Below are 25368 nucleotides of genomic sequence, written 5' to 3'. Positions count from 1 at the left end.
AAATAGATGAGCTCAGGACCATGATGGAAGCCATGAATGCCCAGCTTAGGAAAGAAAAGGATACCATGAACAACCAACATAGGAAGGAAATGGAATCCATGAAACAGATCCAAACAGATATATAGAAGATTAAAAACTCTATTGAAAATATTTGCAGCAGAATGTGCAAATGTGAAGACAGAATATTAGATATACAAGACAGGATTGTGGTTAATGACTATGAAAAGAGATTTTTTGAAAACAGTAAGGGACCATGAGAAATCAATCCAGCAGTTGCTAAATGACGCAAAGAAGAATAACATAAGACTGATAGGAGTCCACGAAAAAACAGGAGAAAGTACAAATGATATTAAAAAAAAAGTTTACAGAAGTAATGGCAGAAAACTTCCCAAGCAGAGGAAAAGAATTTGACATACAGATAAGTGAAGCATATAGGACTCCAACTACCCATGATCAAAGAAAAATCTACACCTACACATATAATAGTCAAGATCTCAGAAACCCAATAGAAGAACAAAATACTACAAGCAGTTAGAGAAAAGAAACAAATCATATACAAAGGAAAGCCCATCAGAATCATAGCAGGCTTTTCAACACAAACCCTCAAGTCAGAAGAGCCTGGAGTGAAGTAGTTCAAGCCCTAAAAGAAAATAACTTCTGATCTAGATTGATGTATCCTGCAAAACTATCTTTCAAAATTGATGGGGAAATAAAATACTTCCATGACAAAGAACACCTGAGAAACTTCATGAATACCAAACCAGTACTCCAAACAATTCTAAGCAATATCCTAGAAAAAAAATGAGGTCCAACAATGCAAAGCCATCAAACAAGACAAGAAATTAAAGGGAAAGGGAGGAAAAATAAAAGAGTCAACAATAGGAAAATATCATGACAAGGACAAGTCCATACATATCAGTTATAACCATCAATGTTAATGGTCTCAATTTGCCAATCAAAAGAAATAGACTGGCAGAATGGATTAAGAAGCAAAATCCAAGAAACAGACACTGTGGTATGATTCTTTTAATTCTTTGGGGAAGATCACCAGCAGTGGAATAGTGGGGTCAAATGGGACTTCCAGTCCTAGTTCTTTGAGGTATCTCCATACTGATTTCCACAGTGGTTGCACCAGTCTGCACTCCCACCAGCAGTGGAGCAGGGTTCCTCTTTCCCCACAGCCCTGCCAGCATTTGTTATTGGTGGATTTCATGATAGCAGCCATTCTTTCTGAATGCAAGAAATATGTATATATTTGTATACAAATATATACAAGTATATGTACACTTTTTTAAGTATATGTATACTTTTTGTATACAAGAAACAGACCTAGTTCTAAAAGAAATTCATAGACTGAAAGTAAAAGGATGGAAAACAGTTTTCCATGCACCAGGAACCAGAACAAAAGGAGAAATAGCTATCATATTTGCAGACAAAGTAGATTTCAAACCAAAACTAATTGAGAGACAAAGTTCTCTACATCCCTGTAAAGAGAACAATCCAAGAGAAAGCAATGACAATCAAAAATATATATGCACCAAATACTAGTGCACCTAACTATATAAAACAAATATTAATGGACATGAAAAACCAAATAAACATTAATATAGTTGTAATGCGGGACCTCAATCCCCCACTGTCACAAATAGACAGATCATCTAGGCAAAAAGTCAACAATGAAATTCTAGAATTGAACCAAGCTACTGAACAAATGGATTTAATAGATGTTTACAAACTGTCTCACCCCACAAAATCAGAATATACATGCTTTTCAGATGCAAATGGGTCATTCTCCAAAATAGACCACATCATAGATCATAGAACTTGTTTAAGCAAATACAAAGGAATTGAAGTTATCCCATGTATATTATCAGACCATAGTGCAATTACATTGGAGATCAATAGGATAAGAAACTGCGAGAACTTCATAAATATATGGAAATTGAACAACACTCTCCTGAGCAACCAATGGGTCCCAGAGGAAATTAAAGAAGAAATTAGTTTCTACAGTTAAATGATAATGCCATCCCAGGGATGCAGGGATGGATCAATATACACAAATCAATCAATGTAATACACTATATCAATAGAGCCAAGGACAAAAACCATATGATTATCTCCATGGATGCAGAAAAAGCATTTGACAAAATCCAACATGCATTCATGATAAAAACTCTACAAAAAATTGGAATAGATGGTCTCTACCTCAAACTGATAAAAGCTATCTATGAAAAACCAACAGTCAATATCATACTAAATGGTCAAAAACTGAAATCCTTCACACTAAAATCAGGAACAAGGCAAGGATGTCCACTATCACCACTCTTGCTCAATATAGTTCTGGAAACATTAGCCATGGCAATTAGACAGGAGAAAGAAATAAAAGGAATAAAGATAGGAAATGAAGAAGTCAAATTGTCATTATTTGCAGGTGACATGGTACTCTACATAGAAGACCTCAAGAACTCCACCAAAAGTCTTCTAGACTTAATAACCAAACTCAGTCAAGTAGCTGGTTACAAAGTCAACACACAAAAATCAATAGCTTTCCTCTACACCAATGACAGACTCACTGAGAGAAAAATAGGGAAAATAATTCCTTTCACAATAGCAGCCAAAAAACTGAAATACCTAGGAATCAACCTAATGAAAGAAATCAAAGACCTCTTCCCTGAAAACTAGGGCACTCTGAAAAAAGAGATTGAAGATGATATCAGAAAATGGACAGACATCCCCTGCTTCTGGGTAGGAAGGATTAATATAGTGAAAATGGACATACTTCCAAATCTGCTATATAGATTTAATGCAATTCCAATTGAGATCCCAGCAGCATACTTCATGGACCTTGAGAAAACAATCCAAAAATTCCTTTGGAACAAGAAGAGACCCAGAATAGCAAAAGCAATTCTAGGTGACAGAGATATGGGAGGGGGTATCACAATCCCCAACCTGCAACTCTACTACAAAGCTACTGTGAGAAAAACAGCATGGTACTGGCAAAGAAACAGACTTGAGGACCAGTGGAACAGATTAGAAGATGCAGAAACATCGCCAGACACACTCAGCCATCTCATCTTGGATAAAGGAGCCAAACACCCTCACTGGAGGAAAGATAGCCTCTTTAATAAATGGTGCTGGAAAAATTGGGCTTCAATTTGAAAAAGATCAAAACTAGACCTATATCTCTCACCATGCACTAAACTAAAATCAAAATGGTTTAAGGATCTAAATATTAAAATAGAAACTCTGAACCAGTTGGAACAGAGGTTAGGTAGAACTCTTGAAGACATCGGTGTAGGAAAAGATTTTATGAACAAAACCTCAGTTGCCCATAAACTAGCACAAACAATCAACAAGTGGGATGTCTTCTTATTAAAAGGCTTCTGCACAGCAAAAGAAACCATCAGCAGTGTGAAGAGACAACGCACAATGTGGAAAAAATCTTCACCTGCTTTTCCTCAGACAAAGGTCTACTATCTCGAATCTATAAAGAACTTAAAAAGATCAGACCTCCCAAATTTAAAGACCCAATCCAAAAATGGGCATCTGAAATGAACAGACATTTCTCAGACAAAGAAGTAGAAATAGCAAATAAATACATGAAAAAATGTTCAACATCACTGGTCATTCGACAGATGCAAATGAAAACAATGCTGAGATTCCACCTCACTCCAGAAAGAATGGCTGCTATCATGAAATCCACCAATAACAAATGCTGGCAGGGCTGTGGGGAAAGAGGAACCCTGCTGCACTGCTGGTGGGAGTGCAGACTGGTGCAACCACTGTGGAAATCAGTATGGAGATACCTCAAAGAACTAGGACTGGAAGTCCCATTTGACCCCACTATTCCACTGCTAGAGATCTTCCCCAAAGAATTTAAAGAATCATACCACAGTGATACATGTGCACCCATGTTCATAGCAGCACAGTTTGTGATAGCTAAACCTTGGAAACAGCCCAAATGCCCATCAACTGGAGACTGGATAAAGAAAATGTGGGGTTTTTTTTATAAAATGGAGTACTACTCAGCCATAAAAAATGAGAAATTGGAGACATTTATAGCTAAGTGGATGCACACTGAGGCGATACTTTTAAGTGAAATAAATAGGACACACATGTATAAATACCAAATAGTTTCTCTGGTGTGAGAAACTGAAAGTGTAAATAAGGACTAAAATGTATAATAGGTAATGTGAAATAGGAAGAAAAGGGGCAAAGGGGAAGGAAGTGGGAGGGCTAGGGGAAAAGATAGAAGGGAATGGGATTAATATGACAAAATGGAAAAATAGGAACAAAATCTTTGTAAATAGGAAGGAATGGAGGGGTTGAAGGGAGGGCTGGGCAAGGTTGAAAAATAATAACCAAGAGAGATTATGTAAAGGTGCAAATTTCTAATGATGAATGTCCTTATACTGTATACCTAAAATGTACCAATGATTAGAATGAATAGTTGATAATGCAAAATATGAAGAAAATGTCCAAAGGGGTAGGGGTATTGGGAGGGCCAGGGGAAAGGAAAGAAGGGAAAGGAAAAATGATGAGAAATGGAAAAAACGGAAATAAAGCCTTTGTAAATAGGGAAGGGTGGAGGGCATGAAGGGAGGGCTAGGAATGGGGAAAAAATAAGAACCAAGATGCATTATGTAAAGGTACAATTCCCAATGAGAAACGTAATCGTGTTGTATACCTAAAATATATCAATGAAAGAATTTAACAAAAAAATTGATAATGCCAATACAACATACAGGAATCTATGGGACACAATGAAAGCAGTCTTAAAAGAGAAATTCATAGTAGTGAATGCCCGTACTAGAAAAACAGAACGAGCTCAAATAAACAATCTAATGCTGAACCTCAAGCTGCTAGAGAAAGAACAGTAAGAAAATTTCAAAGCTCATATGAGGGAGGAAATTATAAAGATCAGAGCAGAAATCAATGAAATGGAAAATAACAGAACAATATAAAAAAATCAATGAATCAAAGAGTTGGTTCTTTGAAAGAATAAATAAAATTGGTAAACCCTCAGCAAACCTTAACAAGAAAAGGCTCAAATCCATGCAATTAGGAATGAAAAGGGTGAAATCACAACAGATCCAGCAGAAATTTAGAGGATTATCAATACCTACTTCGAGAACCTGTACTCCAATAAAATGGAAAACACAGAAGAAATGGACAGATTTCTAGATACATATAAATTTCCAAAGTTGAACAAAGAAGGTATAAAAATTCTAAACACCCCAATTTCAATCAGGAAATTGAAAATATAATTAAAAATTTACCAACAAAGAAAAGCCCAGGTCCTGATGCCTTTACTGCTGAATTCTACAAGAAATTTAGGGAAGAGCTAATGTCACTACTTCTCAAACTCTTTAATGAAGGTGAAAGGGAAACAACACTCCAGAATTCATTCCTGGAAGCAAGCATTATTTTGATTCCAAAAGCAGAGTAAGACCCAACCAAAAAAAAGAGAACTACAGGCCAATGTCCCTAATGAACATAGATTCAAAAATCCTCGATAAGATACTGGGAAACAGAATACAGAGGATCACCAAGAAGTTCATACACCCTAACCAAGTAGGATTCATCCCAGGGATCCAAGAATGGTTCAACATATGTAAATCAATAAATGTAATGCAGTACATTAACAGTCAAGGACAAAAACCATACAATCATCTCAACAGATGCAGAAAAAGCATTCGACAAAATTCAACACCCATTCATGATTAAAACCCTAGAGAAAAATGGAATAGATGGTCTCTCAACCTGATAAAGGCTATGTATAAAAACCAACAGCCAACATCAGGAACAAGACAAGGATGTCCACTATCACCACTCCTTTTCAATATAGTTTTGGAAACATTAGCCACAGCAATCAGAATAGAGAAAGAAATAAAAGAAATAAACATAGGAAAGGAAGAAGTTAAACTGTCATTATTTGCTGATGATATGATACTCTTCATAGAAGACCAAGAAAAGAAAAAAAAAAAACTCTGCTAAAAGACTTCTATACTTAATTGACAGACTCAGAAGAGTACCTGGATACAAGGTCAACCCTCAAATATCATTAACCTTATCATACACAAATAACAGTCTCACTGAGAGAGAAATTGGGAAAACAATTCCTTTAACAATAGCAACCTCAAAATTGAAATATCTAGAAATCAATCTAACAAAGGAAGTAAAAGACCTCTACCTTGAAAACTACAGTACTCTGAAAAAAAGAGATTGAAGAGGATATAAGAAAATGGAAAGATATCCTTTGCTTCTGGGTAGGAAGAACCAATAGAGTACAAATGGCCATGCTCCCAAAACGGCTATATAGATTCAATGCAATACCAATTGAAATCCCAACATTATATTTCACAGAAATAGAGAAAACAATCCAAAAATTCGTTTGGAACCAAAAGAGACCTAAAATAGCAAAAGCAATTCTAGGAAACAGAGACATGGCTGGGGATATCACAATCCCCAACATGAAACTATACTACGAAGGCAATGTGATAGAAAGAGTGTGGTACTAGGAAAGAAACAGACTCAAGGATCAGTGGAATAGATTAGAAGATGCAGTCACAACTCCAAACATACTCAGTCACTTCATCTTTGACAAAGGATCCAACAACCCTCACTGGAGAAAAGATAGCCTCTTTAATAAATGGTGCTGGAAAAATTGGATTTCAACCTGCCAAAGATTAAAACTAGACCCATATCTTTCACCATGCACTAAACTAAAATTAAAGTGGATCAAACATCTAAATATTAAAACTGAAACATTAAACTTGCTGGAAGATAGGTTAGGTAGAATTCTTGAGGATATTGGATTAGGAAAAGACTATAAACAAAACCTCAGTAGCACAGGAATTAGCATAAAGAATCAATCAACCTGGGATCTCACTTTATTAAAAAGTTTCTGCACTGTAAGAGAAACCATCAACAGAGCTAAGAGACAACCTACAATCTGGAAAAATATTTTTAACAGATGCTCCTCAGACAAAGGACTACTATCTAGAATCTATAAAGAACTTAAAAAAATCAGACCCCTCTAAATTTAAAGACCCAATTCAAAAATGGGATCTGAAATGAACAGACATTTCTCAGAAAAAGAAGTAAAATCAGCAAAAAGAAAATATGAAAAATTGTTCAACATCACTGGGCATTCAAGAGATGAAGATGGAAACAACACTGAGATTCCACCTCACTTCCAAAAGAATGGCTGTTATCAAGAAATCAACCAATAACAAATCTGGTAGGGTTGTAGGTAGAAAAGAACCCTTCTCCATTGTTGGTGGGAATGCAGATTGGTCCAACCACTGTGGAAATCAATATGGAAATACCTCAAAAAACTGGGATTAGAGGTCCCATTTGACCCAGCTATTAGCCTGCTTGTTATCTTTCCTGAAGAATTAAAAGAATCATACCACAGCAATATATGAGCACCTATGTTTATAGCAGCTATGTTTGTATTACACTTATGTCTGTAATAGCTAAAACTTGGAAACAGCCCAGTTGCCCATCAAATGGAGACTAGATCAAGAAGATGTGGGTTTTTTTTTAATAAAATTGAGTTCTACTCAGCCATAAAGAAGGAGAAACTAGAGACATTTATAACTAAATGGATGCCCATTGAAGACATACTTTCCAATGAAATAAATACACATTTGTAAATACCAAATAGCTTCTTTGGTGTAACTGAAAGTGTAAATAAGGATCAAAATGTATAATAGATAATGTGAAATAGGAATAAAAAGTATAAAGAAGAAGGAAAAGTGGGAGGTGTAGGGGAAAGGAAAGAAGGATAAGGAATAAATATGAGAAAAGGAAAAAATGGAAACAAATTCTTTGTAAATAGGGAGGGGTGGAAGGGATGAAGGTAGGGCAGGGGAACAGGGAAAAAATGAGAACCAAGATATGTCATGTAAAGGTACAAATTCCCCATGATGAATGTCTTCATATTGTATACCCAAAATGTAACAATAAACTTAATGAATAAAAAAAAGAACAAAATGGAGCTGGAGTGACAAGAGTGGAATAAACAGCAGGGAACCAGGAACATTCTGTCTGAATACCACTACTGATCACCACTGTCACCAACAACAATGACAACTCAAGATTGTACCACTAAACACTGGATGATTTTGCCTCTGAAGATAGGCACTAGCTATTGTCATTGTTGGATTCATTATCAACATTAAAATAGTACCTAGAATCATTTCTTAACTGGATTTGTATCTTTATATCCTTGTCCAAGGAACATTCAAGCCTAAGTAGTGAACACATCTCATAGCAGCAGCAGGGGCCACAGGGGAGGAATATCTGGCCATTTCAGATTCTACTACTGGAGGGAGGAGCTTTGCCTTCCACCAGGACTCACATTTTGGAGGACTGCACACATCGAAGGATTTTGGATACTGGGTAGCCAAACAGAAGCCAATGTTCTGTAAAGTCCTATTTTCTTCCTACCTAATATCCATATATTTTCTTCACTTGAAAACACTGTTCTCTTATATAATGAAATGTTCTTCAGCCAAAACATTTTCAAGCTTCCCCAACAAAGGTAGGCAACCCTATGCCATGTCAGTTATTGCTTTTAGCTCAAAATTTAAGTGTCTTGTGTGATATTCTTTCCCCTCTGTTTCTGTTTCTGCATTCATCAATAAAACCTATGTTTTAAATAAGAGGAAAAGAAAGGAAAGACAAAGTAAGCTAGTCAAAAAAATACAAATACACATTTGACATGGTAAGGAAGGAAACAATGCTCATGGGAGGTAGGTAATATTTATGTTTTTTTCCTTCTTCTTCACAGGTCATTTCCCTTCATCGTCACCCAGCACTGTAATTGTGGAGCCCTAAGCATGTGGATGACACAACCTCCTTCCTACTGGAAGATATCAACTCTTGCGATTTTGGCCTGTAAAGGGCTGCTGCAGTTTTGTGGGGGGTTTTTCACTAACTTTTACTGGTTAAAAAAATGATAACAATGGGGCCGGGGATTTAGCTCAGTGGTTTCGCCACCTGCTGCGCAAACACAAGGACCTGAGTTCGATCCCTGGTACCAAAAAAAACAAAACAAAACAAAAAAATGATAACAAGATGTTGCCCACGAAGTTACCTATACTCATCTCTTTGGGGTAATGCAGCCTTGTTTCCCCTCTATAATCAAAATCAATCATCTCAGCTGACACAAAAATGGTTCTTATATTTTCTGGAGGAAGTATTTCTCCTCATTACAAAGAATAAAATAAAGGAAGAAGGAAAGAAAGAGAGAGAGGGAGGAGGAGGAGGAGGAGGAGGAATGACTAAAGTAACAAAATCCAGAGTCACCAGAACGAAAAAACAAGCTTTGTAAGTGAGTCATTAGCTGAACTAAATAGAATATGTAGCTGCATTTCTAGTCATTATTCTTGGACAAACACATTCTGCCTATAGGAGAAAGAACACTGTATTTCACTTGCCATTTCAAACCACATCTTGAATTTCGTCATACAGTTTCCACTTTTACAAAGTATTGGAAATATAATTGAGTATTCTATAGTCCATTGCACCATTCTATAAAGTTAATTGCTTCTTGCAATGGGACTAGGATAAGATCAGTGAGCTCCATCTATGATCTTCAAACTTTGTCTCTAGTTTCTTCTACTGCAACTTAATATCTAGTTGACTATTCCTATTGTAGTCCTTGTTTCGTAAGTCAGGAAACTAATAAAGATATCTGCTAATTATTTAGGATATCTATTCCTTAGTAGTTTCTAATATGTGTATAGAAAACTTTATTTACTTCAAATTGTAAATGCATACATACATATATATGCATTTTCATGTATACACATATCTCATATATAGTTATTTATTATAAATAGTTATGTTCTTCTGAGGCAAATTTGGAAAACATAGAAAATAGAAATTATCCATAGTATTGTTACATGATAAGTGCTAAAATTATACTTCTTTTTCCTCATGACTTTGTTGAGTATTTTATGGACTTGTGATCTATGCAGATAACCATCATATATAATATGCTCATGAGTGTTAGCATATATTTATATATGCATGTATATACATCTAAACTTACTAGGAACTAGGTAAATAAATATGTTCTGAAGCCCACTGGATCCTAATTATTATCTGGTTCTTTGAATCTCCTATTTTTCCTGGTGGACCTCAATGGAGCTTGGGTTCACCTGATAGTAGTCTGAGTTAGAAGAACTGCAAAATATTCTTTTGGAATATCTGTGTATTTCCCTTTACACAAGGCAGTGTTACTGTGATGAGTGTTATTGGCCCTAAAGAGACAGGTATATGAACAGGCCATGCTTTTGGACCTCCAAACTGTGTACAAAATAAATCCCTTTTTTTCACACATTACCCAGTATCAAATATTTTTCTATAGCAACATAAAACAAAGACATAAGGTAACTACTTCAAAAAGGTATTATGAAATAAATTACCCATTATTTCCAAAGTTCAACAATGTTTGCAGAAATATTTTTGCAGGTTTTAAAAAGAATTTAAGGTGTTTTGAATTGGGAAGATTACTTTGGACAATGAAACCACTATATGGTTATATTGCTATCCTCTCCAGCAACATTCAACGTCACTGATCATTCCTCTGTTAAGAAACCCTCCTTCCACTATGCTTTTATGTCATTTCATTAATTTTATATCTCTTCCTCAATGCCTGTCTGGTCCTCACTATGCCAGCATGGTCTCTTCTCTATTATCTCTTTTCTCTTCCTACAGTCTCAAATACAATCTTTGAGACTTTTTTTATATCTATACTAAAGCTCTAGGCTTTACCTCTCTTCTCAACTCCAATTTTATATTTCCAATCATTTGTTAGACATAATACCTCTAAGACTGAAGTTCTCTTCTTCCCACAAAACAAGTTTGCTCTTGCCAAGCTTAAGATCTTGGAATGATATTTGATTTGTTCTGCCTATTCATAAACCCCAGTTCCTTGCCAGTTCCAGTCAAATATCTCCATAAAGTATGTAGAATTTTGACTCAATAATTTTTAAAGGCTCCCCATCGTCTTGAGGAAAAAACTCAAAACTAACCTGTCAGTGATCTACTCAACCTCTTCCTAGTCTATCACTCTCCAAACATCTCTAGTTCACCCCAAAAGTGCCTGTTATCTCTCACATTTATCCTTCATGTGTTCATTTCATTATCACTGGTCATGCTATTCTCTTGTCCTTCAACTCCTGATCCTCACCTCTCAGTCAGAAAAAGAAATTAAGAATTAAAGAACAGACAAAAGAATTGGAGGAAGGAGGTACAATAACAAGATCCCTGTCATGCCCTTGAAAAGGTGTTCTAGATAGGGCCAGCCTTCCTTCTAATCATTAAGGACAAGGAAGAAAGTGACAGCCCTACCTGATGTTGGGGAGAGTGAGAATAGAGGGAGTCTGTGCCCTCAGCCCAGTAGAACAATGAAAGTGGCAAGATCCTAGTTCTCATCCTCACTGTTCACAAGAACAAAGGGGAGCTTCGATGGTGCAGTGTCAAATCTAGAACAAATGTCTTCTGTCTAATGGAGATCATAAATGTCTATGCAGTGTCAAACAAAGAATGATATCACTGTACCAGAGAGTAGAAAATAACATAGAAGAGGTGAATCATCCAGACAGTCCCTCCAAGACTCAGATTTCTTATGATCAGAACCAGTAGGACACAGCAATTATTTGCGTGAAATGATCCAAGACCAGTAAAATGAGAATGCCTTGGCTGACAAATATATTGTTGGACAGCAAGAACTTACAAAGCATTTGACTCCTTTCAATACATGGACACCATAAAGTTACACTGTCTTCTCCCAACTTCTTTCCTCCTCCCATGAATGCAACCTGGCAGGGGAAGGAAAATTACAAATAGATAAAGGTGTAGTTTCTACTACATAGCAGAATAAGGATTACAGACAAAAATTAAACTCAGATTTTTTTTTAAAAAGCCATTTCTTAACTGTTGAATTTTGTGTTTGATATTCTCATCTGCATGTGTGTATTATGTTTACATCACAGTAATGTACAGCTTAATCATGGTGATTACATTCTTAGTTTTGAAAAATGACATTGGATGATTTCACTATTGCATAACCATCATAATATTGCATTTACAAAAACTCAGATGGTGCAAGTCAATCACTCAAGCTGGTTTCTTCTTGCGATCAAGAGACATGGTAAAAATGAGATGTATGAGACTGTTGTCAGCCTAACATAGACTGTTTACAAGAAACCTTTTATTTTTAAGTAGGAGTATAATCTAAAGCAACAATAAAAAGTATGATTAAAATACATAAGCCAGTAACATGGTCATTTATTGTAACTATTAAGTATTATACATAATTGCATATGCTATACTTCTCTTTGACTGGCAGAATACAGTTGGTTTCTTTACCATTACCAGCACCACAAAATGTGTTATGCTGTTTCCTTACAACAGCTATGATGTCACTAGGAAACATTTTTCAGCTCCATTATAATCTTATAAGACTACCATCATATACGTGGTTCATCATTGACCAAAACACTGTTATGTGGTACATGGCTTCAGATGTAGATATGTGTGCATATATATTTTAGTCATTAGGTCATTGATATGGTTATAAATATAGTATTGTGATGAATAAAAGTCTGCCTGTATAAAGTTTGTGACTGGAATGACCATTATTCCAAGTATTCCTAGATACAAAATCATGACACAAACTGACCAAACAAACCAAAGTTCTCTAGGGAAACACTATCAGTAAGGACATCTAGGAAAACATTTTCACAACCTTTCTTAGAAACTAGGGTAAAAATTTATTATGCATAATAGAATCTGACATCATTGGGATGCAATTTGTAAATTCCATTCTGTGATGAAATAGTGCAGCTGAAAACTCGTGGAACAGACTCAGATGACCTTAAAAATGACTTTGAAAGGACAGTCCTCATAATACTTTTAGATCCTGATTTTCCTATATAATCTCAGAACATTTAAATTGTGCATTATTAGGAGAGATAAGATCATAATTCTGAAAAAATTAAGATATGACTACAGAAAATAGGTATCAAAATATGCACATCAAAATACAGAATGTTAAAGATATAGCATTGGATATATATTATATTTATATATACATTTTAATGTATAGTGTGTCTCATTTTATAAATACTTTGATATATTAGAGCTATGCTTTACATAAAATTGACAAAATAGTTTATCAGTGAAGAAAACCAACAGAAAATATACAAGCATATCTAATTATAAAAATTGGGAAGTATAAGTGGAAAAAGATGCATTAATGTATGAAAGCTGTGCAATATCAAGGGAAAGCTCTAAGTTTTTCTTTCCAAAATAACTGTTAGATATTTTTCATTGCAATTATACTTCACAATATGTTTATTCTCTGTACTCAAGGGATTTCATTTTGCATAGAATCTAAATAAACTGTCTGAAAAATATTTTGCTGAGAATGGATTTAATTACCAGACCTAATTCTTCAGTAATGGAAATCAGCCAAATAACTGGTAAAAATGCTGACTGGGATAAAGACCTGAATGACCTAGCTAAGTGGATGAGAACAACATTTTGATTAATTGAAAGGACAAACTTTTCATCTTAAAATGCCTAACAGTAAAGAACTAAATAAATCAATAATGTTGTTTTATAGCCATTTTTCAGTAATGCTGTGAAATACCTTTTCACACTCTAGCAAATGAAATAGCAAGAAGCCTATTTTTTGCAGGCAAGTCTCCACATCTGAAATGAGAATGTTTTTTAGAGCTTCCAGAATAGCTACTTATATTGCTCATAAAACCAGTTTCTTACATTTCCAGGGTAAGGTTCACTGCAAAGATTACCAGCGATAATTGGGTGCAACACTTTGGCATGGTGCAGTTAGGGTCAGTAAGAAATTGTTACATGAAAATCATTTTGGGAGCATCTAAATGGACTTATGGTTGTTCTCACAAGATGAATTACCTCCATAGCTATGCACTGTAATAAGTCTTTCCTTTTCAAAGTCACCCTGCAATCAGAACAATGAATATGCTTGTAAGAAATCGATCCTTTCTCCTGATATCACTAATTCAATTTTATAATAAAATCAGATTTACTATCAGTGCCCTAAGAAGTCATGAAATTGACATAAAGCTTTAATTGTTATGTTTCACTTTTATGCCAATACATTTTTTAAATATTATAAAATCAAAAAATATAAACATTATATACTGCAAACATGTACAAAGAAAAGGAAGAGGATCAAGAGATGGATGAAAGGGAAAAGGAGGGAGGGAAGGGATGAAAAAAGCAATTAAGATGTGTTATGTACATGTATCAACTCCACACAAGGAATGTAAACATTAGGCACTACTCACAATAAACTAAACTAAACTAAAATTTTAAAAAATTATATGATCTGTTCAAATATATTTCTTAAATAATGAAAGAAAGTAAAACAGGATATGACTACTTTAAGAAATCTCCGAGGAAGGTGGTTTTATGAAAATAAAGTATCACTAAGTAGGAGGAAGTTATTTAGAGGGACATAAAATGGCTGTTGCCAAAGTAACTTCCCCCTAATTAGAATGAAATCATGCTGCAGACAGATATAACACACCTCATCTTTCTTTCTTCTTTCCTTGCTTTGGTCTACATGGAAAGAACAAGATGTTTCTCTGTCCTCAAGATGCCTGGAACACACATACAGTAGACTGTTGCTTTAAAAAGCTAAGAGTAACCAAAAACACCCCAGATCCAGAAGGACAAGGAGTCTGGAAACAGAATCACAGGATGAATATTGGAGGCAACTGGGGATGTTTAGTCTGGAGAGTGGACAGTTAAAGAGAAATGCAGTAACTGATTTAAATATTTGGAGCACTATAATGCAGATGTCTTTAAATGTGCTCATGCAGTAGTGGAGAGCAAGACCTACCAGCGTATGAGCAAGCAAACTTCTGATGGCACTTCCCTCGCCCAGCCCCTGCTCACTGCAGGCCACAGGCTTCTACTCTGTCCCTTTGTATTATGGGCTCCTCTAGGTTTCCTTGAGGAAGAATTTGATTCTTCAGGTTTCTCCTCTGACTCTTTTCCTTCTCAGGAAAAGAAGAAAAAAAGAAGTGCAGCACACTCTATTAGTACTCTTAAACTGCTGTAATAAAATACCAGAGGTGGGGCCTTAAAGCGCGGGTGCTTGTTTTCTCACAATTCTAGGCACTGGAAGTCTGTGGTCAAGGCATCATCAGGATTGGTTTCTCCTGAGGCCTTTCTCCCTGGTTTCAGACAGCTCCCTTTTCTTTGTGTCCGCACATGGCCTTATCTCTGTATATCCACATTCCTGGTTACTTTTTTCCTATAAGCACACAAGTGCTATTGGATTAGTCCGCTGCCCTTAGGACCTAATTTAACCTTTACCTCCTTAAAGGCCCTATCTCCAAACTCAGTCACATTGGGAGATAGGTTTTCAGGATATAAATTTTGCACTCCATACTCAGGTAGAAATAAATTTCATTCATCCAGCATTTTGAAAGAGATGTGTTTTTTGTTCTGGATGGTCCACAAGAAACTTTAACCAATTTATTATCCCTCAACATTTTTGCTTGGTCTCATAACTCTCCTTTAAGCATTTAGGTTTTTCCTGGTGAAAAGGATGGCATGGCAGATTAAGAGCTTATATTTAGCTCTGGTGTTTTAAAACAGATCATAATGTATTCATGGTATTTTGTTTACACCATGAAAAATAAATTTTAAAATGTGAATTTAGCCAATCGAGTTTATCCAAAGTGTCAGAGGTTAGAATGAGGAGAGTGATGTGACCAAGTATTACTGAACATGCATTCAACAAGGAAGTATGTTGTGTATTACAACTCAGGAGACATGATTCTGCAGTTTCAAACTCAGGCGACATGATTCTGCAGTTTAAACATAAAGATACATCAAAAAGGTAGTATTAGAAAAATTAGTTCTACAGGAAATACTTTCTCTAATATTCGACAGCCTACAACTTCTATTTACATGTGAATAGTTAAATATGTGATTATTTCTATGGATGAAATAGTGACAGCTAATTGCCTACTTCAATATTTTCCATTTTTTCTCTGATTAAAAAAAAAATAACAGGGGCCAGGGATTTAGCTCAGTGGTTCCGCCACCTGCCTCACAAGCGCAAGGTTCCGAGTTCAATCCCCAGTACCAAAAAAAAAAAAGTGTACCTATAAGCCCAGATTTTCTCCAACCATAATTTGACCACAGAACTAAATCCTGGCCATTAAAAAATAAGTTAAAGTATAGGAGGTACCTTTAGGAAATTTTCTTAAAAGTTTCCTTCTCTCTGCTGTCATCCTACAGCATAAAAATCATGTTTAGAACTTCAGCTGCCATCTCAGGCTCATATTCCAGGGTAGAGTAGATGTAAGAAGGATCTTGGTAACTACTATAGTTTGGATCTTAAATGTCCTCCAAAGGTCCATATGTTAAAGGGTTGGTCTCCAGCCCATTGCATTACTGGGAGAAAGTGGAACCTTTTAGAGGTGGGGGCTAGTGGTAAGCCCTTTGGTCACTGGGGCATGTCTTTGAAGGGGATATTGGGACCCGAGTCCCTTGCTGTTTCTATTTTTGTTTCCAGGCTATGATGTAAGCAGCTTTGCTCAAGCACATGCTTCACATTATGATGTATGGCAATGGAGCCAATAGACCAAGGACTAAAACCTCTGAAATTATGAGCCAAAATAATCTTTCTCCTCATAAATTGTTTATCTCAGGTATTTTGTCACAATGACACAAATGACTAACAAAATAACCGATGGTTTGGTAAAGTTTCCAGACTAACACTCAGAATTGTTTTATCATGCTAGAAATAAAATTGTCATGTTTAATCCTGTTATTACTGTATTTGCTGTAGGTTTTTCTGTAAATACATCCAAACTTAATCCTAGGTAATACAGTGTGGCACACAGCTGATTTAGGACAGCTGAGAAGTTCTCCAGCTATATCAAGGGCTCAAAATGCAAATCAGAAACCTGTAAAGCTAAAAAGAAATATAGAAAGCAGTTGGCCCAACTGCCTCAATTTGTAAATGAGAGCACATCACTCTGGATTAAGACTGTTCAAGACTGTTTATCCATAAAGTAGTCCACATCTAGGTTTCCTACATCATCATGATCTGGTATACATCCTTATTTTATAACATAAAAATTATTCTCAGAAATTGTCAATAATTTTTAATATCCTGGCATAGTATGCATGTCATATTCTCATTGTTTATCATGTGCTGGTCCCTTTGTCAAAATATGCTTCCTGTTCTTAGCCATTGTGTTCAAAAATTTCCTTTCTGATGAAAGCTTCCTACCTTCAAAACCAGGGAGGCTGATCACTACCTTTTCGTGTTATCTTTATCATTTACACATTTTTCTATTATTGGCCTTAAGGATGCATGTAAATAGTCACAATCTAATATATTATTCATTTCTGTATCCCCAGCATCCAGTACAGCAATATATACAAAGCACTGAATATTTATTTAGTTGAATTGCATTTCAGATTAGGAAATTAAGGAAAAAGCCAGCAAACTAATTTTGAAAGACCAAAGAGAGACAAGATATACATCATGGCTCAAAACAAAAGAGAAAAAAATCTAAGCTAAAATACCACTCCTGGTAGAGGTCAAGTTGAAGGATCTGGCTTGTTTGGATCCATTAACTCTGAATTCCAATACTGGGTAACTAGCCATGGTAGCACTAGGCCAGGAGAAGATTCTCTATATGGAATAACCAAGGAGAATGCACATTTACTTCCTAAGAGAAAATGAGCATCTCCAGTTATTCATCCTAAATAGCCTTGGGCTAAGAATCTTCATCTCAGAGACAGAAGGATTAAAGTGATAGAATGAAGCCTGAGGTTATAACTAATTGATTAATTATAATATACAGTATATATATTTCAAGAGTAGGTTAGAAGTAAGCCCCACTAACATAGCCCAGCTTTTCATTCTCTTAAATCAATTGGCCCTAAGCATAAAAGTTATCCCAGGGCAGTTCTGTTCCTACCTCCACGAGACCACACCCTACCTCTTCCGTTTGGGGTTTCCTGGAGAACCCAATGGGAGGCAGTTTAAATGCCATCCCCAGAAGAATCTGCAATAGGCCACAACAATATATTTGACACATCAACTTTGAGTCCCTTCCTTATAAAATGCTGAAAATGTACCTATCCCCTCTTCTATTTTCTGTCCAAAATTATATCCAGGCATCCTATCCAGAATAACATGACAAGGTTCTGCAATGAGATTGAATGCTACTTTGGAGATAATTCACAAAAAAATGTCTATAAAGAGATTCCTCTTATTTGAACACATTTCCCTTCTACTTTAAATTACAAGAAAGAAATTTAAGACCAAAGATTTAATCCCTTTACAACTTGAAGTTCAATAACATTAAAATTCAAGGAAACAAATCTGAAGTAAAATCCTCTTGCCTTATTTGCTAGAATTCAAAGTGGAAAATCGAATTTCATGTCTTATTCTTCTCAAGATCACCTACAGGGATTTTTTTTGAGATTGAGATTCCTTCAGCAATTGTACCAGATGCTCTCTGGAATGAGTTTGAAGCCTGAAATCTCAAAGTTACAGCTATTCAATGCCTAGTTTCTCAGGAGGCTCACTTTTTTTAAAAAATGCAAAGATATAACGGAGCACACAGAATTATCACAGTCCTTTCTCCCACCCACCCAGTTTAGAAAGCTATTCTCCTGCCCTTAAATACATCCCCAGAATCAGTGATATTAAAATCAACAGAAACCCAATGATATCTGAAAGTAAAAGGAAAAAACCTTAGATTCATTCTCAACAGGATATCTCTCATTCAAGACTGATTGATCAGATTCAATAGCCCGCTTCCTTCAGCCCAAAAGGAAAAATTGTCTCAACAAGAGGATTAAGAAGAGACTATATATTTAGCTTTTTCATTTACAGTTACCTACATTTGCATGTCAATGAAAAATATCAGTCTATGCTTCCTTCGTCCTTGCACAAAATATTGTCAAAAAGTAATAGAAAATACACCTAGAAAAATTTTGAAAATTTATCATGCATTCTAAGAGCAGTTCTTAATCTGGAAGACCTCAAATCAAAAGTGGTTAAGAAGCCCCTCTTATGCCACTACAGCACAAAGAAGTATTTTGGCTAGGTTTTTGATTGGCTGTTACACATCACCAATCCTTTCAGGCCAAGTAGAGCTGTTTAAGCTGTTCTGTCTACAACTGATTGTTTTAATTTCAGTTTGAATCTTTCTGATAAGAACATAAAGCTTAAGCTTTGTGTTTGAGTAATGATTACAACTAGTGTTTGGGGAAAATCAGGATGGCAAATTTTGACTACATGGTTATTAGTAGTTGGCCTTTAAGTAAATCTCAATCAGAGCCTCCATTTCTATTTTTCTTTAATAGTCATTTGAGGTATTTCTGCCTACTTGCCAACTAAGATGAATACAAGGGACAGCACCAATTACCAGGCTCACTCCAGATACCTTTCTTCCCCATCAAGTATATCCAGGATCTCTTAATTTTGTCCACTCATTTAGTGGTGAGTTTTAGGTCCCTAATTCTACCCTGAAGAGAAGATTGACTGATAACGCACTTGTGTCATCTTTTAGGAACAGCTGTTTTCAGTCTTGTGTCACCATGGCTATCTCCATTTCCTTTATCTATGGAATTACTTGGGTCATGACACTTGCCTTCTGAGGAAGAGTTTTTTTCATTCCCAATTTGTTTTAGCTGAAGAATCATCCATAACAGATTCCCATACAAAAGCAATTTTAATGCTTTTGAATTTAATATTTGACTCACTGGTATTTAATTACCCTTTATTATTCTCAACTCCTTTCGAGAAGGCCACTCAATTTCTTACCAGTTTAGTCTATTTCTTAAATCGCCCCTTAATCCATGTTACAGCTAACACCGCTTGCTGGAAACGAGTTGTTCCCTTCCATTTACCTTAGATTTGCTTACTGTTCCAGACAATTATTTTAACAAGTACTCTGGACTCGTCTGGTGAGGTCTACCACAATATAAGAATAAATCAGTAAATTCTCAGTTCATTGTTCAGATTTTATCAACCATGTTGTCAGTGACATGTATAATCACTCCAGAAGATATTCACCCATCAGACCACATTTCACCAGACATTTGTCCAAAGGTCTCAGATTGTCTCTGTTTCTTTCTCTTTTTTTAAACATCTTTTTTTTAGGATCCTAACTTCTTGCCTAAGGTAAGTTCCCTTGGGTCAAAGGCAATATCTGTATATCCATGTGTAAAGATTGTGTTACATGCATATTCTATAAGAAATGTTTTGAACATTTTACATTCATCTGTGCAGAATTTTTGTAACCACTTGGAACCACCTACCCCAATATTTAAGAAGCAATTCTCCAATCATTCTAGGTGAGGACATATAGTTTTAGAAAGTCATTGCTCAGTGACTTGTGCTTTCTCAGGAAAATTATTCTACCTTTTTATCTGATATTTTTCTATGTGTTCCATTTACCATTTCTGATCTAACCATAACAAAAATATCTTTTTAAGAGCCATTAGGTTCTGGATACTTTTTCCCTCTTGTATTTTAGTCTAACTTTGTCTTCAAGATGTCTTTTGTCCTAAACTCTTTCTTAAAGAATTTAATAAAAATCTCTTTCTCCAGTCTATTCAGTCTGGTCCTTTGTTTTATTAATCTTTCAGTTTGTGGTTACAATAGTAAAACTGAAGTACCCTTTTCAAACTATTGTAGTTTTTACTTATTATCCTAACCTAATCCCAGGCACAGAGGATTTTTGTTTCCATATGAGCCTTTGGGTTTGTAATAATGACATTTCGCCAGTTTTCTACCTTTTACTTATTAATTAAATTATATCACATGTCTATGGTGAAACCATAATTTGAATCTTAGATATCCAGTGAGAGTTAAAATTTATAATAGTAACATACACAGAAACAATTTGAGATTCTATGTTGGGAGGAAAGTCTGGAAATTCCACATGAATTCAAGATTAGCTCATCCCACTACAGTGCCTTTCTTGACCCTGAAAGAGAAATGAAATCTAGAATATAAAATCTATATAATCTAACTAGTATTGGCACTAAACATATAAAACTATAGCCCCTCTGATGTTCTGTTACACATGCAGAACTCAGTTGCCTGTAGTATAAAAATATCAAATACTCTCCTGACCACCAATGATTAAATACACTGAAAAAACTCTTCTAATGAACTCTCGTCTCAACTTAGGAAGAGCTTGGCCTATACAGTGAGCTAAACCTGCCTCCAGCTGAAGTCCCCAACACAGCTAAAAGATTATGCCTTATTTTTCTTCACAAATTGCATTAAATGAAAGTTACAGTCACCACTAAGCTCAAAATATCTTATGATTCCCAGAGTTTCTTTCACAGGCTCAAGGCCAAGCACAAAAACATCAAAATCTCTTTGGCCTAAAATAAGCCTCTAAAACTATTCAGGTCAATATTTTTATGCCCCAAATTAAAGCCGCACATCCAGTTATGAGTTTTGGATGCACAAAAAAAATTTTCTCCCTCAAAATTTTCACTTTCACTTTTATTTTTTACTGTGCCTGCTGCATATACCAAATGTTGGTATCTTTGAGGTTATTCCCAATAACTATCAACCTTATTCCAGACTCAATTTAGAACAAGTTGAAATGTACAACAAAACAGAAAAATAAGAATCCAGAATATCACCTGTTACTGGTAGATGTCACACAGGAAAACATGGTTTCATTTATGGAGCAATGCTGGATTTGAGCAGGCCTCCTCATATATAAGAAGGCTGACCAGTTAAAATTTACAAGTGAAGGGCTGGGGATTTAGCTCAGTGGTTCCACCACCTGCCTTGCAAGCACAAGGTCCCAAGTTCGATCCCCAGTACCAAAAAACAAACAAACAAAAACAAGTGAAAATACACAGACTCATTCCCAATAGAGAAAAAGTTAGAGCAAATCAAGTAGTTTCAATTATTCTTCTTAAAGTCGCCAAAGAGGACACTCCATCACTCCAGAAGCAGGATGAATAAAGAGAGGAAAGAGGCTTGAAGTTACATTAATGGAGCATATCCCACAGGAAGGAAACATCAGACATGGGTAACAATTATTTCTAGCTAAAAAATATTTGCAAATATAATTAAAATCTTTGCTTACTGGTTTTTTTGAGATTAACTTTTCTTGGGACACTTGTATAATTTTAATAGTATGATATTCTCATATTTAGTATTCAGTATCATGTTGCACTAAAATCTAATCAATCCCATTTGTGGATGATCAATGTTTCATAATATTAATGTTAATTCATTTTCAAAAACTTTGATAGCAGAAAGGCAATTTAAGAATTCATTTTAGGGGGCCAGGGATTTAGCTCAGTGGTTCCACTGCCTGCCTCACAAGCTGAGGGCCTGGGTTCAATCTCTGGTACCAAAAAAAAAAAATTCAATTTAGGGAATTATCCACAGTTAAATCTATTATTTAAATGTCTGAACACTGATTTTTCCCTAAGACTGTAAACCAGATTATTTCCAGGCAAATAGTTTCTCCAAGATTTAACTTTAGCAGGAGTAAATGAGTTGATCATATATATGAATAATGCTTCAAAAATGACCTTGCACACATAATATGCACTGTTCAGATGGGTTATTTTATCAGTTAAAGAATAAGATATTTATGAAGCATGAGGTAGGAAATGGGAACTTGTAGAAGTAGATTTTCTCTTGGATTACAAGAGCTAAGTTAATTTCTTTTGAAATTCATAACTTACCATCACTTAATCTTTGTGTAAAGACAATAGATATCTGTATTAGTCACCCACCCTATCAATTAACCATTCTACTTTCTGTTGGTCAAGCAATAGAGCTAATCTAGTTCATGGTGCTAATGTCTCATTCAAAAAAAGGTTTTAGCTTGGTTTTCAAAGAATTTTATACTAAATGAGGTAATGAGTAGACTGGTTCCATATTTTTCCAACTGGATTTATTTATGAAGAAAAAAATCCAAAACACATCAACTACAAAATAATTTTCTCAATTATATTTTCTAATTTTAATAAGTATATATTAAATTTATAAAGACTTTTTTCAAAATAAGTTTTTTATGTTATAACTCTTATGGGCATCATGTCTTCAAATTCTTTGGTTTCTTTAAAATTCTCATTGATATAATTAATTAACTTAATTCAGTGATATTTTAAATATTTCCATTAATCATAAAAAATCATAAAATGGCACAATGTTTTCTGTAAATCAATATTTTCAAAAGAATTTTGTCTTGATACACTTTTGCTAATGTTTTTCTTTACATCAATTTCTATTGTAATCAAATATACATTTATGAAAATGTCATAGACATTTGCAAGTTGTTTTGATATCCTGAATAATTTTTACCTTAGTAAATGGTTTTTTAGGAATATAATTTACTTTATTCAAATGAAAATCAAAGTCTGATCAATTCTGATGTGTTGTCAGCAAGTCAATTTTTAAAATTATTCTTTTCCATGTCTAGTTCATAGTTGCTATTTTGATTTGTTTCATAGTAATACATTATGTCACTTCAAAATAGAAACATTTATTATACAGAGATATTCCTCACATTTGCAAATAAATATACTTGCTTATTTTTTCTTGAGTCAGATAAGCTTATCTTACCTCTCATCCAGCCACCAGTTTTTGTTTGTTTTTCTCTTTTCTATTCTGAAGATTAAACCCAACTATACTCTATAACTGAGCTATCTCTCCAGTCTTTTTATTTTTTTATTTTGAGAGAGTCTTGCTAAGTTTCCCAAGCTATCTTTGGTCTTTCATCCTCCTGCCCCATCATCTTGTGTTGTTTGGATTACAGGTGTAAGTCACAACATCTGCCCCTACCATCATTTTTGAAAAGAAAATTGATTTTAAGAAAAAGTTCACTTTCTTCACCTCTACATTAAAAACAAACAGGTAAACAAAACACTGTGTATGCTGATAGTTAAAAATGGAAAACGCATTCAATAAAATGTCACTCAGTTAAAATGAGTTAATGGCAGGAGGAAATGACAAATATTCTAGTTTTCTAAGAAAATAAAGAAATTCATGTTTTATGGGGTATCTCTAAATTTTTAAATATTGATACATAAAAATAATTTAACACAATATGCAAGGCAACAATATGTAAATCAAAGAAAATATAAGCCATGAATTTGCAGTTGCATTCTTACATAAACAGTAATTAATATTCTCAATCCAGGAGTTAGGTTGATTCTGTTAAAAAATAAAATTGATCATGTCATCAGTTTAATACCCCTTATGGCTTCCGCTCACTAAAGAAAAGATATTTTTTTTCCCATTAAGTTTATTGGTACATTTTCGGTATAAAATACAGTTACATTCATCATTGGGATCTTGTACCATTACATGAGTATGTTTGTTTCCATTTTTTTCCAAAGAAAAGATCTTTATAATGGCTTATATCAATGGTGTCCTGGAGGAAGCTTATACCAACTCACCAACATTCCTAAATTTTTGTATTTGTGCTGTTTAATCCTGGTTGTCAACCTGACTGGATTAAGAGACTTCCGAAGAAGCGGCTGGACTGTGAAGAAAATGAGTCAACCCATGGATGGGATTATAATTGAAAGGGCTATTAGGAGGTGGGTCCTAGTTGGAGGAAGTGGGTCATTCAAGTGTGATCTTTGAGATTACATCTTGTCCCTTACTGTTTCCTCTCAGGCTCTTTCCCCTGCTCTCTGCTATGAATTAGGCAGCTTTTCCTGCCTTGAAGCTGGTTGGCAACAGACTGAAACCTCTGAAACTGAGCGGAAACAAACTTCTTTAAGTGTCAGGTATTTTGTCCCAGAAACAGGAACATTTACACCAGTGTTATAAATACTACCCATCAGGGCTTTTACTATTGATTTTCCCCCAGAAATCCAGCTATTAAACCTTCTCAAGCACACATAACCCCTACATGATCTAGCCCTATTCCAGTCCACACCTACTCCAGGTCAATGTATCACTGATCTCATCTTTTGCCACTTTCCCACTTAATCTTCCTCACTGTTCTTATTTTCTGACTCAGGTCTTGTACATATGGTTCAGTCTGCCTGAACTGGGTTAATTTCTACATAACTCATTCTATCAAAAACAAATAATTCTGTACCTCCAGAGCACACCTGACATATATTTTACCTATTTTCCTGTCTGTTATCTATCTCATTGTGATAGAATGTAAACTCTACTGAGAAAGATGATGTCAGATTTGTCCTACTGAATCCATAGGGGCTTAAAAAAAGGAAGAAGACACATAGGAAGTGCTCAATAAATATATTTCTAAAGAAATAAATGAAGACAAATTGCACTTAGTGGTCTGAATT

At 35.1% G+C, this 25368-nt stretch overlaps 1 protein-coding gene across 13 annotated transcripts in view; it reads right to left on the bottom strand.

Annotated features, from left to right (window-relative positions):
- Window positions 1-25368, bottom strand: part of Rfc3 (replication factor C subunit 3) — a 121089-nt gene that overhangs the window by 59104 nt on the left and 36617 nt on the right. For 7 of the 13 annotated variants that reach the window (XR_015446678.1, XR_015446679.1, XR_015446680.1 and 4 more), the window contains exon 9: window positions 11756-11840. The exons of the other annotated variants lie outside the window; for them this stretch is intronic. Coding sequence is in view for 2 of the 7 variants with exons in the window: in XM_087199549.1 (XP_087055675.1) it covers window positions 11756-11840 (85 nt within the window). In the remaining 5 variants the exon portion in view is untranslated. The remainder of the gene's footprint in view (window positions 1-11755; window positions 11841-25368) is intronic. 13 annotated transcript variants of the gene reach the window in all.

This window comes from Heterocephalus glaber, unplaced genomic scaffold (genome assembly GCF_053883595.1).
Source record: "Heterocephalus glaber isolate CG9 unplaced genomic scaffold, H.glaber_assembly_v1.0 deba00001720, whole genome shotgun sequence".
Classification (NCBI taxonomy): domain Eukaryota; kingdom Metazoa; phylum Chordata; class Mammalia; order Rodentia; family Bathyergidae; genus Heterocephalus; species Heterocephalus glaber.
The sequence above is the reverse complement of the archived record's forward strand: the minus strand, read 5'-3'. Positions and strand labels throughout refer to the sequence as shown.